This window comes from Microcebus murinus, chromosome 11 (assembly GCF_040939455.1).
Source record: "Microcebus murinus isolate Inina chromosome 11, M.murinus_Inina_mat1.0, whole genome shotgun sequence".
Taxonomy (NCBI): domain Eukaryota; kingdom Metazoa; phylum Chordata; class Mammalia; order Primates; family Cheirogaleidae; genus Microcebus; species Microcebus murinus.
The window spans coordinates 28,308,929-28,324,628 of NC_134114.1; the positions used below are offsets into that span (position 1 = coordinate 28,308,929).

At 34.8% G+C, this 15,700-nt stretch overlaps 1 protein-coding gene across 1 annotated transcript in view; it reads right to left on the reverse strand.

The window, feature by feature from the left end:
* NUP155 (nucleoporin 155) overlaps positions 1 to 15,700 on the reverse strand; it is a 61,145-nt gene that overhangs the window by 43,076 nt on the left and 2,369 nt on the right. Inside the window, exons 2-10 of the mRNA XM_012736459.3 lie at positions 14,879 to 15,016; positions 14,462 to 14,558; positions 10,498 to 10,568; positions 6,084 to 6,176; positions 5,372 to 5,538; positions 4,533 to 4,638; positions 3,362 to 3,435; positions 2,635 to 2,726; positions 368 to 465 (exon numbers count right to left, since the gene is read on the reverse strand). Coding sequence (XP_012591913.2) covers positions 368 to 465; positions 2,635 to 2,726; positions 3,362 to 3,435; positions 4,533 to 4,638; positions 5,372 to 5,538; positions 6,084 to 6,176; positions 10,498 to 10,568; positions 14,462 to 14,558; positions 14,879 to 15,016 — 936 coding nt within the window. The remainder of the gene's footprint in view (positions 1 to 367; positions 466 to 2,634; positions 2,727 to 3,361; positions 3,436 to 4,532; positions 4,639 to 5,371; positions 5,539 to 6,083; positions 6,177 to 10,497; positions 10,569 to 14,461; positions 14,559 to 14,878; positions 15,017 to 15,700) is intronic.

A 15,700-nucleotide genomic window follows, 5' to 3' on the forward strand; every position in this document is an offset into this window, starting at 1 on the left:
TTATCTTAAATTACAATCTGGACTACTTGCTGAAATAGATGTCTAAGAAAATATCTCTCAGAATTGAGAGGTGAATCAATGCATTTCAGTAGAAAGAACTTGCAATGACAAGTCAAAGGGGCCTATGTCCTAATTCTGTCACCAAATGTGACCTACTTTACCTTTCAGGTCTGGTGTTACATCTATAAAATGAGAAGACAGAATCAGAAGAATCTTCTAATTTATAAAATCTTTAATTTTATGAATTCTTAATATGGCTTGATAATTGATACAGAAGCAAAAACATATTTCTAATCATAAACTTCCAAATCTAAGGATTATCAAAAGTTGTAACAACTATAGCAGACATATAAATAACCTAACATACCTGTATGTGTGACAGCCAATAATTGACAGTCCAATGATTCAGAATTTTCAATCACTGCTATCTGAACAATTGGCTTAAAAACCGAACGATCAATGGTCCTGAAATAAAGCAGAAAAACTAAAGTGTATTTTAAAAATGTGTATACTAAATTATAATGAACATTTTCCATTAGCATTTTTACATGTCTAAATATGCTAAAATAATTTAAGACTAACATCTTAGGAAAGCAATATAACAGTAACAAGAATGGCAAAAACTCCGAAATGCAGACTGTTTATGTTAATATTGTTAAGAGTAACCCTATTTTGAAACAAAGATCATTTAAAAAGGCTAAAACCATTGGGTAAATGGCTGGTGGGGAACTAAGTGTTCTCAAAGCATAAAATTATCATTGGCAAGATTACTACTAATTAACAAGTGGGAAAAGGGGCCTTTTTAATGTAGACATTTGATGAACAATGGTTTAACCAAGTGTTCAACAGTGGGAAAACTGGTATTATGTGCCCCCTGATGTAATGCAGTAAGTAGTTCACATCACCTATGTAATACTGGCTAAAAAAAATTACAAAGAACCTAATTATAAAGAAAAAGATGAATTCAGAAGTTGAGGTACCATCAATAACTCTTACTCTTCTCTCTCAAATGTCAACATTATGAAAAAAAAAGGTAACAAAGGGGCTGTTGTATATTAAAGAGACTAATGACCAATGGAATTCATAAGCTCTGGCTGTGACTGGAAAGAAATGGGAAGAAAAACATAAAAAGATTTCTGAGACCACTGGGCAATTTTAATATGGACTGTATAATTAGCAGATAATATTACAGAATTACTGTCAGTTTTCTTAGGTATGGTAATTGTACTGTGTTACGGAGAACACATGAGTGGAAGGCTGAAGAATATGAGGATGAAGATCATAATGGCTACAACTCACTATCAAATGGCTCATAAAAGAGTGAACAAATGAGGCAAAACGTTAACAATTGGTGAATAAAGATAAAGGGTATAAAATTTTTATCATATTGTTCTTTTAATTTTTCTGTGGATTTGAAAAAAATCTCCAAAAGCAAGTTAAGGTATTAAAAAACAAGAAACTCTGTGTTTGGAATTATATGTCTTCAGAATTTTTTTTCACTGATGAGCAAAAATAAAATGCTGATTTTTCACTATGATATCTGATTATAGCAATTACCTAGACACATAGACAACAAAAACTGTGAAAATGTGATGCCTTTATTATGGGAATAGAATGTTTGCAGGTGACTAAAGCAGTTGGGATATAGGCAAATAGAGTACAGAATATCTGAAGACTTGATTTCTAGATTCGGTTCAAGCACTTATTTGGGATTAGACCTAAGTAAACATCCCTTAGATTCACTCTCCTCACGAATAAATTGAGGATACCACAACTGTGAAATTCTATATTCTGTATTTGTGTCAATAATCAGACCAACTAAACTTGAACCATGTAGGCCTACTAAAAGGATGAGTAGTTATAGGACGGGGAATTTTCAGACACATAGCTCCTGAGTCATGATACCTGTAATGCCTATAATAGATCACCTAAAATTTAACTTTAGGTTTCAAAGAAAAACACATCAAGCTGTACTTTACACAGTAAAACCAAAATGCCTTATGTTTTAAGCCATCAAACATAAGAATAAAATAAAATAGCTGGGGTGTGGTGGCACGTGTTTGTAATCCCAGCTACTTGGGAGGCTGAGGCAGGAGGATCACTTGAGCTCAGGAGTCTGAGACTAGCCAAGGAAACATAAGGACACCTTGTCTCAAAAAAAAGAGTCTCGGCCGGGCGCTGTGGCTCACGCCTGTAATCCTAGCTCTTGGGAGGCCGAGGCGGGCGGATTGCTCAAGGTCAGGAGTTCAAAACCAGCCTGAGCAAGAGCGAGACCCCGTCTCTACTATAAATAGAAAGAAATTAATTGGCCAACTTATATATATATAAAAAATTAGCCGGGCATGGTGGCGCATGCCTGTAGTCCCAGCTACTCGGGAGGCTGAGGCAGGAGGATCGCTTGAGCCCAGGAGTTTGAGGTTGCTGTGAGCTAGGCTGACGCCACGGCACTCACTCTAGCCTGGACAACAAAGTGAGACTCTGTCTCAAAAAAAAAAAAAAAAAAAAAAAAAGAGTCTCTTGGAGTCTCTAGCAGCTCTCTGCTTCAAACATAAACATAATTTAATTTTAATATACTATACAGAAATAGTATAAAAAAGCTTGCAAATGAAATGTCTAAAAATAAATTAATATTACCTAGCAATGTTACCAGCAGCAGAGACAATAGCATTCTGGGAAACTGAGGCAACTCTGCTCATTCCTTGTCCATCTTGACCCAAATCATAAACCTGTGAATAAAAAATCATTCTCACTTAAACACAATTACATATTGTATACATATTATTAAATAAACTTTTCCTCTTTAGGGATCCTTTAATTTTAGTACTTAATACTTGTTATCAAAACATTCAGAGATGAAATCTTATTAAAAAAAGATCACTCCCTAAGAAGTGGTCTGGAATGTTTTTTGGTTTTTTTTTTTAAAGCACACAGGTCATAGGAAAAGTTCAATATGACTGAATCTTATTCCTTAAAAACAGGAATTTTTGGCCGGCCGTGGTGGCTTACGCCTGTAATCCTAGCACTCTGGGAGGCCGAGGCGGGCAGATTGCTCAAGGTCAGGAGTTCGAAACCAGCCTGAGCAAGAGCGAGACCCTGTCTCTACTATAAATAGAAAGAAATTAATTGGCCAACTAAAACATATAGAAAAAATTAGCCGGGCATGGTGGCGCATGCCTGTAGTCCTAGCTACTCAAGAGGCTGAGGCAGGATTGCTTGAGCCCAGGAGTTGAGGTTGCTGTGAGTTAGGCTGATACCACAGCACTCTAGCCTGGACAACAAAGCAAGACTCTGTCTTAAAAAAAAAAAACAAAAAAACAGGAATTTTTTAACCCTTAAATGGTAGCATAATATTAATAGTTACCTGTATCACTCCTTTCTCAGATCGTGTATATAAAATATTTCTAGAATTATCAATTGCAATTTGCACAATAGGATCTAAAAGTAAGACCAAAAAAAATAAGGATTAACAAATTGAACACAGTAGCCAGTTAGAACAAATTAAAATTGCTGAATTAGAATTTTGCATTCAGGGGCTTCCTCTCTATCACTTTGTAGTTAAGTCCAAAGATACTTGCATAAGGGCCAGGCCAGAAACCATTTAGGTCAGACAAAACATGAACACAAAGATGTTAAATACTGTGACTGGGTTAAGAACATTGCAAATAAGTTATTCTGATCTCTAAATAAATTTTAAGCCAAACCAAAACCAAGCTCTACATTGTTTCTTTACTGAACCATATTTAGTATATATTAGAAACACAAAGAATAATTATACCTGGTCCTTCAAGAAACTTCCAATTTAGTTTATAATTTATTGTGTAAAAAGAAACAATTTAAACATTCAGGGATACTAACATTTAGGTATACTTGTCTTATCCCGTCAAAGCATTTTAGAATTATTTCACCTGTCTAAATCTCAGTTCATTAAAAATTCACATATATTCATTTTATACTGGGAATCTATTCTAGACCAGGCAAAACATGTATTAGATGTCCATATCTAAATGCTCGTCTCTAGGCTGGGCGTGGTGGTTCATGCCTGTAATCCCAGCTTTCTGGGAGGCCAAGGCGGGAAGATAGCTGCTGCTCAGGGGTTAAACACCAGCCTGAGCACAGTGAGACCGTCTCTTATCCCTAGAGACAAGAAACAAAAAAAAAGACAAAAAAGTAAAATAAAAAATACACAAAACCAATAAATGCTTGTCTCTCTCTCTCTCTCTCTCTCACACACACACACACACACACACACACACACACACACACACACACACACACACACATCTTGGTTTAAGTATGTAGTAGAGCTGTTTTGGACACGTGTTCCAGAATGCTACATTTAAAGGAAATAAGTAACTCAAGAATATAAAACTCATACTTTCTCTATGATTTATAATCCCCTCACTTTTTAAGAAACCTTATAACAAATGCTATTTCTTACGACAAATTGTTTCAATTAAGAATGACGATTTCTGAAGAAAATGTTGAGGCAACGATGTGTTAAAAATTTGCCAAACTTATTGTTTTATACTTACCATCTTCAGAGAATGTGAATTGTAGCAAGGAAGGAACAAGGAAAGAAAGTGGGCTCTTTGAGTGGTTTATTTTCCTGCATCTTTGGCTAAACCAACCTGCTTCTGCCTTAAAGATAAAAATAAAAGAAGACTCGTAAAGGTATATAATTCCCTCACAATAACTACTGTATATCCATATTTATAAAAATCTTCAAAACTTCATGAAATCCAGTGATGATAAATAAAGCAAGACATACTATTCAAAATTAAATACAAGTTTGATCCATAACTAAAAATATCAACAAAATACTGACAAGGAAAGACTGTCAAGATATATTAAGTGAAAAGTCGATTGTGAAATAAAACATAATAATCCAAGTAAAAATACACATTACCAAAAATACACTATGTATTTGCATCTGTATATACACTCAAATACATGTATAGATATTTATATATACATATCTTTTAATGTATATATCATGTTTTACAAAGACATACAAAGTTGATAATGGCCTTAAGGACAGAACTATGTTTTACAGGCATGGTGTCATCATAGAGGACTGTAGTATCAACTGTATGCTCAAATATTTTCCATAAAAATATATTAATGTCCTTGTATAATTAGAAAATAAAAACAAAAGCCTATCATTCCCTACTCGGTCAAGACAAGGAAAAAAATGTTAATAAATGTCAGATTCCCCAGCTGTTCAGGAGGCTGAGGCATGAAGACTGCTTGAGCCCAGGAACCTGAGGTTACAGTGAGCAATGATCATGCCATTGCACTCCAGCCTGGGTGACAAAGTGAGACTCTGTCCCCAAAATAAAAAATAAAGTAAAATAAAAAATGTCAGACTTACTTGGTATGCTACTTCATATAAACAGCCATCCTTTCCAGCCAAGAAAATTCTGCCATTATCAGTGGAAGTTATTGTTAAAAGGTAAGTATTATCAGTGGGAAGAGAATATAAAGGATCTGGAAGTAACTGCATTCCACCAGACATACTGTCATTAAGAATTCCAGAACCTATTTTTTTTTTTAAAAAGAATACATAAATCAGTTTATTAGCTTTTTTTTTTTACAGTTTAAAACAATCTTTACATTATCTTCAGAAGTGATATTCTTACTGAATTCTTATTGATATAGTCAAAAGCTTCTATAACATATATTCTTAAATTACTATGTCTGATACAAATAATTTGATAATTCTGGTTAAATAAAACCTGCTATATGTGTAAGTACATGTATGTATATGTATATATATATATATATATATATAAACACACACACATATATATGTAATGTAGTAAAATATCAAACAAAAAACTAACCCAAATTATAAAGTTTTGGAAAAGCACCTGAGGATTTGGTAGCCGTAATCATTAATCTGAATCACTGGAATTCAACATTTCACCCAAATTAGTTTTTAATTATAATATTAATTGGCCAAGATATTGTTATTTTAAAAAACATAACATTTTAAACCCCAAATACGATAGAAAAAAAAGAGCAAAAATAAAAATTTAAAACAAAATAAAGAAGAAAAAAAAAATAACATGTGGTTGCCATACCTGTTTGCAAATTAGCATAGCTGAGTCCAAGAATTACTATATCTACAGGTGTTGCCAAAACCAGGAGGTGTCGTACATGTGGTTGAAAGATGCCTAAGGTAAAGTAGACACAAGATAAGAATTATTTTCATAAAAAATATCTAGCACCTAAGCACTAACAAAACATGGTTACACCATTTAAATGAGCTACGGATTAAATAGTCTATGAAAATTCTGAATCCAGTTTTGTCAATTCCGATGTTAAAATATTGCTATGGCCGGGCGCTGTGGCTCACGCCTGTAATCCTAGCTCTTGGGAGGCCGAGGCGGGCGGATTGCTCAAGGTCAGGAGTTCAAAACCAGCCTGAGCAAGAGCGAGACCCCGTCTCTACTATAAACAGAAAGAAATTAATTGGCCAACTGATATATATATATAAAAAATTAGCCGGGCATAGTGGCACATGCCTGTAGTCCCAGCTACTCGGGAGGCTGAGGCAGAAGGATCACTGGAGCCCAGGAGTTTGAGGTTGCTGTGAGCTAGGCTGACGCCACGGCACTCACTCTAGCCTGGACAACAAAGTGAGACTCTGTCTCAAAAAAAAAAAAAAAAAAAATATTGCTATGTATGATCATTTAAGTAAGTAAATGTTAGTAAAGCCACCTTAGAAAACAATCATTTCAATATTTAATGCTTTTTAAAACAGTGTTATAGTTCCATCTTTACTCCCACTGCTTCATTTGACTAACCTTCAAAAATAAATAAATCAATAAAACAGTGTTATGTTACAAAATAGTTTAGGCTTCTTAAAATATAAAGACGTATTTGTATATCCATTTTCCTAGCATTCATCAACAAGTGTCCATTGAGAGATGGACAAAATGTGGCATATACACACATATTACTCAGCCTTAAAAAGGAAATTCTGATACATGCTACAACACAGATGGAACTTGAGAACATATGCTATATAAAATAACCTAGTCACAAAACAAGTATAGTACTGTATGATTCCATTTATAAGGAAACCTACAGTAGTCAAATTTATAGAGAAAAAGTAGAATGGCTGTTGCCAAGGGCTGAGGGAAGGGGGAACAGGAGTTATTGTTTAATGGGTACAGAGTTTCAGTTTTGTAAGACAAAAAAGAATTCTGAACATGGATGGTGACAATGGCTATAAAACAATGTGAATGTACTTAATACCACTGAACTGTATACTCAAAAATGATTAAGACAGCAAAGTTTGTGTCATGTGTATTTTACCACAATTAAAACATGTAGATTTCATTTTTGAAATGCAGTAAATCAAATTTAGATAATCTTAGGAAATAAAACTTAGACCTATAATATCTACTAGGGAAAATGGTAGTATATTCATAGGAGCCTAGAAGGATATTTATACATTTATGCACATCTTTTAGAGAAGAATGAATTCAGTTTCAGAGGAGACACTAAACAAAGCACAAAATTTATGTTAATTTATGCTAAGGTATTAATATGACACAAGATGTTATATGTAATTATCACTGTCATTGTGTTATGACATCCAAAAATAATGTCTCACTGATTGGAATAAAAAGAAATACATTTTACATTATGATTATGGGCATCTTTTTATATGTATACATGTCACCTATTTAAGGTTTTTATGTCACAGGAAATAAAACAATGCTATGTCATCATTTGGTGTTAATTTCATTGATGAACACACTAAGAAGCATAAAAGCTGCAGCTTTATGTATCAAGATTCAAGTCAACAAAGCTGAAGGCACTGGTGTAATGTTTCATTGGTTAATAAAACTTTGAAAGAAAATGTTTAGTACTTCTGTACAAAAGCACTTATAATGCTTTACTTATAATTCATCTATTTTTGCTGCTCTGATGAAGAAACTTAATAGAACCCTAATTCATTGTATTTTATAAACTCGTGGTTTGGCACCAAACACTTGGCCATGGAGCCTTTAACTTCCAAGACAACTACAATATGAACTAGTACCTTTTCTAAAGATTTTGTTCAGAAAAAGAAAAATGTAAAGACCTCTTCTATTGGGAAGTTCACTGGCTTTCTAAAAGTAGTTGACTAAACTTGAGGCAGGAGGTTTTCTCTTTTGGAGAGACAGGAAGACTATTCTAGGGAATTTATACATAATTTGACTTTGGTAGCAGTTTTATTGGGTCATACAGATAAGGTAAATTGTTTGACTCATAATCACATAATCAATATAATTAATGCTGCCCCAAAACAATAAACTCTTTGGCTAAGTTACATCCCTGAAAGAGAAGAGTTAAGCTGAACAACTATGTAAATCTTTCAGTATATGAGGAATCCTTTTTTTGTACTCAAAAAGAGTAAATAAGCCTTGTCAATTTTTCTGCAAGCAAAAACCTGCTAGGCAACACTGAGGAATTCTTGTGTTTTATTCAAATAATCATAAAATTGAAACATAAATTTCTTGCTTACATAGAAAACATCAATAAAGCAGACTCTTGCCAAAAAGCTTATTTGACTTGGAAAAAGATGACTTTATTTAGCTGAATAGTAATATTACTTTGCAAAAGGCAAAGTAAGATACGGACTCTGTTAGTTGTAACATATTTTTGAGAGTCAGAATTTTCAACACCTGTTAATGGCAAAGGTCAGAATTGTTTCACTTTCACCCCAAAGACTGCCATAGTTTCAATTTTGCATTAAAATTTGCATCTGAGTAGAATAAAATTTTACTATTTGTTCCAGATGGACAATTTATATTTACTACAATAGGGGCAGGAATAACCACTGACCTTTCTATGAATAAACTTTTACATGAACAAACAAGACACAGAAACATATATCAGGATAAAGATTGCTTTCAGACTCTATATAAAGAAAACACATTTTCTTTTTTTCTTTTTTTTTTTTTTTTGCTTCACCCCAAACTCTATCCTAACACAAACACATTTTCAATGTAACCAAATAAACGTATAAAAATGCATGTTACTTACTACTTATGTGAATAGCTATGCTTTCAAAATGTTGTGATCTCAAAATTTTTTATTTAAGCCTTGCAAAAAAGTGAATTTTCTCTATTATTTCCTCTTGTAGAAAGGTGTATTTAGGGGTTTGTATTTTAAATTTAAGTCAATAAATTCTGTTTGTCAGTAGCTCTGATAAAAGATGTGGCATTATGAAGTCAAAACTAAGTTAAACAGGCCGGGCGCAGTGGCTCATGCCTGTAATCCTAGCTCTCTGGGAGGCGGGCGGATTGCTCGAGGTCAGGAGTTCGAAACCAGCCTGAGCAAGAGCGAGACCCCGTCTCTACTATAAATAGAAAGAAATTAATTGGCCAACTAATATATATATATACAAAAAATTAGCCGGGCATGGTGGCGAATGCCTGTAGTCCCAGCTACTTGGGAGGCTGAGGCAGGAGGATTGCTTGAGCCAGGAGTTTGAGGTTGCTGTGAGCTAGACTGACGCCACGGCACTCACTCTAGCCTGGGCAATAAAGTGAGACTCTGTCTCAAAAAAAAAAAAAAAACTAAGTTGAACAATACTTTTAACTTCTCTAAGATTTATTCAGGTCCATGGGCTGTCAAGACTTCAAAAAAGCAGGGATAAAAATGTTTTTTACATTAAATTCAGTAATTCCTGAAAAAAATCTATAATGTAAAACACTTCAGGTAAATGAAGAAAAGTAGTTAAAAGTAAACAAAATAAAATTCAAAGAATTATAGTTTAACATTACAAAAAAAATTTTTTTTAACTGAGACAGGTTCTCATTCTGTCACCCAGGCTAGAGTGCAATGGCATCATCATAGCTCACTGCAATGTATAATTCCTGGGCTCCAGCGATCCTCTTGCCTCAGCCTCCCAAGCAGATGGGATTACAGGGGTGTGCCAGCATGCCAAGCTCATTTTTGTATTTTTTCGTAAAGACAACGTCTCACTCTTGCACAAGCTGGTCTTGAACTCCTGATGTCAAGCAATCCTCTGGCCTCGGCCTCCCAAAGTGCTAGGATAACAGGCTTGAGCCACTGTGCCTGGCTTCAAAAAAATTTTTTTTTAGAGATGGGGGTCTCACTATGTTGCCCAAGCTAGAGTACAGTGGCTATTCCCAGGCACAATCATAGTGTGCTACAGCCTCGAACTCTTGGCCTCAAGTGATCCTACTGCCTGAGCTTCCTGAATAGCTAGGACACTACAGGCTCCTGCCAGTACACCTGGCTTAACATAACATCTTAAAACATAAGCTCACATATACATTAAAGTGAGTAAATAGTTAAATATTCTTAATCACTTTATATATTTCCAGTTAGAATTCAAAATAAAATTTCAATAGGAAATTCAACTACCTAAAATATGTTATCATTCAGTACTGAGAGTCTATGTATATATAAACATAATCTCATCCTTACAGTTTTCTTTCTTTCCTTTTTTTAAATATTTTTATTTCTTACCAGGTTTTGGTTTCACAAGCCCCACAGCAAGAATAGTCTCACTAAGTCCATCGAAATAGGCAAGGTCTCCTCTGTCAATAAATGAAGAAAAACATGTTATACATATAAATAAAACAAAGTTCTTATCATACAATGTTTTTTTTTCTTTCTTTCTTTCTTTTTTTTTTGAGACAGTTTCGCTTTCTTGCCCAGGCTAGAGTGAGTGTCCTGGCGTCAGCCTAGCTCACAGCAACCTCAAACTCCTGGGCTCAAGCAATCCTGCTGCCTCAGCCTCCCGAGTAGCTGGGACTATAGGCATGCGCCACCATGCCCAGCTAATTTTTTCTATATATTTTTAGTTGGACAATTAATTTCTTTCTATTTTTAGTAGAGATGGGGTCTCACTCTTGCTCAGGCTGGGTTCGAACTCCTGACCTTGAGCGATCCTCCTGCCTCAGCCTCCCAGAGTGCTAGGATTATGGGCGTGAGCCACCAAGCCCGGCCCATACAATGTTCTTTATTAGTGAAATAAAATTAGACACAGATGAAAGCCAAATATATTGCTATAAAAGGAGAAGAAAAGAGATAGACACTGAATGTAACAAAAAAACAAACCAGCAAATAGAATTGTTTCAGTTCCAAGACCCTGCCTAAGGCTAACCATGAATTATTATAGAAAAACAGGGAATGCTGCTTCTCATTCCAACTCCCCCAACTGTGCTACAAGATCAAGTAACATCAATCTACTGCTGAGACAGGGGCAAGAAGGTAGAGAGGACAATCTCAGAAGGATGGGCTCAAAGGGAAAGCCTAAGGCTGAAGGTGGAACAGACATATCAAGAAAAAAAATCTCCAGTAACCCAACTTGCCCCCTAAGCACAAAGTAATTCTAAAGAAATTTAAAATCTGCATTGCTCTGAGGGTAACTATAGCAACAACAAAACTCAAACTCAGCTCAATTCCTGACATGTAAAAAGTCAACTTCCCCCACAATAAAGGGCTACCTATTAATACCTTACCAAACGTACCATTCCTAAGAATAAATGCTACTAACTACACAGTACCTACTGTTCTACACATGATGTCCGGCTTCCAATCAAAAATTATGAGACATAAGAAAGAAAAATGCCAGATGCAGTGGCTCATGCCTGTAATCCCACCACTTTGGGAGGCTGAGGAGGCAGGAATGCTTGAAGTAGAAGTTTGAGACCAGCCTGAGCAACATAGCAAGACCCTGTCTCTAAAGAAAAATACAAAATTAGAAGGGGTGATGGTACACGCTTGTAGTCCCAGTTACTTAGGAAGCTGAGGCAAGGGGATCACTTAAGCCCAGGCATTAAGGACGCAGTGAGCTATGATGATGCTACTGTACTCTAGCCTGGGCAACAGAGCAAGACCCAGTCTCAAAAAAAAAAAAAAAAAACCAACAAGGGAAAAATACCCTAGTGTCAAGCAACGAAGACAGAACCAGACTCAGCTATCAGTCCAAACCATTAGCAAGAAATTTAAGATAACTATGATCCATATACTGCAATGTCTAATGGAAAAATTATCTAATGGATACATATGCATAAATAGGTAAAGAATTTCAGCAGAGAGATAAAAATTATAAAAGGCCACTGAAATGTTAGAAATAAAAAGTACAGAATGGAGACAAAGAATATCTTATAAGGATTTATCAGCACACTTGACATAGCTGAGAAAAGAATCAGTAAACCTGAAGTTAGATTGATAGAAATGTCCAAATTCAAACAAAGAGGAAAAAAAAAGAGTGGAAAAACAAAAACAGAACAGAGTATCCAAAATCAGTTAGAAAGCATGTAACAGTATAACAAAAGTGCAAACGAAAATTGAAAAAGAAGAAGGGATAGAATGGAGCAGAACAAGTATTTAAAATAATGGCTGAAAAATTTTTCAAAATTATTGAAAAATATTGAAAGACATGAAACTAAAGATCAAAGAAGCTCAGAGACACCAAGCAGGATAAATACCAAGGAAAAAAATACAATTTAGACTTTGAAGTGAGATTCTAGTCATCCTGAAAGGGCCACGCAAACAGGAAGAAAATATCTAACTGGTAACATATGTGGACCATATTCTTCCATGTCATGGCATTACATAGGCCTCTTTGATAACTGGCACAGCCTCTTGAAACTAAGTTGGGGGCTAAAAAATAAACAAGATTACATTTCTATCATCCAGATAGAATTATGATTTATAATAGGAAGCTAACTGAATAATTGAAATTAAGTCTAAAGTTTTTATAGAATTCAATTTGTGGAATAAAGATTTATACCTGGTACTTATGCCTTGATTATTCCCATTAAGTGCATTTTTCAAATAATTTTTCTTTAGTGAGTTGTAGTTTAATCACACAGTGCTACAGACCAAATGTTTGTATCTCCTCAAAATTCATATTAAATCCTAACTCTTGGCATCTCATGCCTGTAATCTTAGCACTTTGGGAGGCTGAAGCGAGAGGATCACTTAAGGCCAGGAGATTGAGATCACCCTGGACAAAAGAGAGACCCCATCTTTACAAAACAAAAAAAATTAGCCAGGTGTGGTGGTACACACCTGTAGTCCCAGCTACTCAGGACTATGATGACACTGCTGCACTGTAGCTCAAGTGACAGAGTGAGATCATGTCTCAAAAAAAGAGAGAGAGAGAAAAAAAGAAGACCCAAAGAAATCCCTCATCCTTTCTGCCATGTGAGGATAGAGTGAAATGATGGTCATCTATGAACATAATACTGGGTCCTCACCAGACCATGAAAAATAAATTTCTGCTGTGTATAAACCACCTAATCTATGGTATTCTGTTATAGCAGCTCAAACTAAGATACACAGTAAGGTTGGACTATTTGTTCCATGTGGGCAGGGACCACATTTATCTCATTCAGTATTGTTTCTAGCACAAGAACAGTGTCAGATACACCATTCTTATATATGATCAATAAATATCTGTTAAATGAATGAAAATGTTGGATGTAAATGGAAATTTAAAGTGAAAACCCATTTTAAAGAAAATGATTATTCTCACATTAATTTTTTTTTTGCATTGGCTTCTCTTAAAGAGATATATACCTAAATAAAAAGGTTTAATTCTTTAGTATAAAAGTGAATATGTTATTGTAACACAACAAACTGGGGCAATATTCAGGATACAAGAACAAATCACAACCACACATCACTGTGATTATAACATTTCAACAATAAAAATGGCCATGATGATTTCTAGTAAAAAAACAAAAATGGTTTAAGTTACAAGCATAAATTTTCATTTAGTTTCAATTTTGATTCAATGATACAGTGTTTAATGCATGTATGTGTTTCTAAAAAGTACATTAATTACTCAGGGGAAAGAGTAACATCTTAAATCTGTGGGCTTTCTTATGGCTATCCTAACTTCTCACCTAAAGATAATTGAGAACTGGAAGTAAAACAAAATTTATTTCTAAAAAGCCAAGAGGGAAATCATCAACTCAATATGTTTATTTAAGCAAGAGTGCCTTGGACTTTCACTCAGACTCTATTCTATACATTTAATTTACATATAAAGTCAAATTCACAAAATGACAAAAATAACTATTAATTCACTTCAAGGAAAATAGATCTTTAAAAATATCAAATCATCTCTTGATGAATTACCAACATAGTATCTTTACTACAAAATAAGAGCTTGGGACCTAGACCCTGGCTACTCAAAGATTGTACCTAAACTGGGAGCTTGTTATAATGCAGACTCTTGGGCCTCACTTGGACTACTAAAAACGTACTAAATCCACATTTGAACATCCACAGATGACTGGTATATGTACTGGTATATGAACATCCACAGATGACTGGTATATGAAGCAATGACCAGACATTTGATGCTTGAAAGATAAATCAGGCAGCTTCTAATGAGAAGAACACTATCCCCAGTAGATAACCAAAGGTTATCTACTAATTGCACTAAAGCAATGCAGCCTTAAATACATACCCATCCTCATAGTTCCACATGAATATGTCACTATCAATTGTAAGCCAAGCTCTGCTGATAGGTGGGAACACACCCATCATGCAGTTACACTGCATATCTGAGGTAGTATGGATGTAAGGTAGAAAGAGTTCAATATCATTTTTAAAAACTTTTTTCAATAGCTTTTTTTTTTTTTTTTTTTTTTAGCAAACTCATTCCTCGGTATCAATAGTTTTTTACTTGAGATTTATTATTAAGAAATTGTGATCTGTCCACTCTTTAAAAGAACAAAGTATCCATATACTTAAATGTAGTTTAAATAAAACTCTAAAATGAACTCACATAGAATACACTAACTAAACATAAAAGAAAGATTATAACAATGAAAATACCAATTGTAACATTTTTCAAATAGTTAAACAGTAAGTAATAGGATACGTCCAAACTGTTCAACAAGTTCAGGTGGGAGAGGAACTCTTCTGATAGAACTGATCTCTGGAAGGTTGGGCACGGACAGCAAACCAGGTCCTTGTAGAGGATAATCCATATCTGACATGCCTGAAACAGTGGGATTATCTGTAAAAAATAAAATGAAGCATTTATTTACAATAATAATGTACTGCTCATCAACTGGGCATTTAGAAGCAATGAAGCAAACTAACGGAAAAAACCCAAATTGTGTGTATGGTGGTTCTAAAAGTAGAGAGAATCAAGTACTTGTGACATGACATAAAGTCAGTCTGAAATAGTCCAATGTTAAAGTGGGAGCAGTTACTGGTTTCAGCCTTGAAGGGAAAGTTATCTTTCACAAAGACTTGCTCCACAACAAAGGAAATGTTTAGTTTTAATAATATAGTGTTTTTCTATTATTTTACTAATCTGAAATGGGAAAATATAAAACTTGCTTTGAGATTCAAAGAAAATAACAAGGGGCAGACAAAATACTGATGGGGGAAAAACAGCTTATTGCCTTTCTTAAACCCGTTTTTGTTTTTTTTTAAGAGACAGAGTCTCAATCTGCTGCCCAGGCTAGAGCGCAAGGGCACAATCATAGCTCACTGCAACCTCTAACTTAAGGGCTCACATCATCCTCCATGGTAGCTAGGACTACAGACACATGCCACCATGCTCAGCTAATTTTTTTAGAATTTTTTTTTGTACAGATAGGGTTTCCTATGTTGTACAGATAGGTCATCCTATGTTGCCCAGGCTGGTCTCAAACTTCTATCCTAAAGTGATCCTCCTACCTTGCACCAAAGT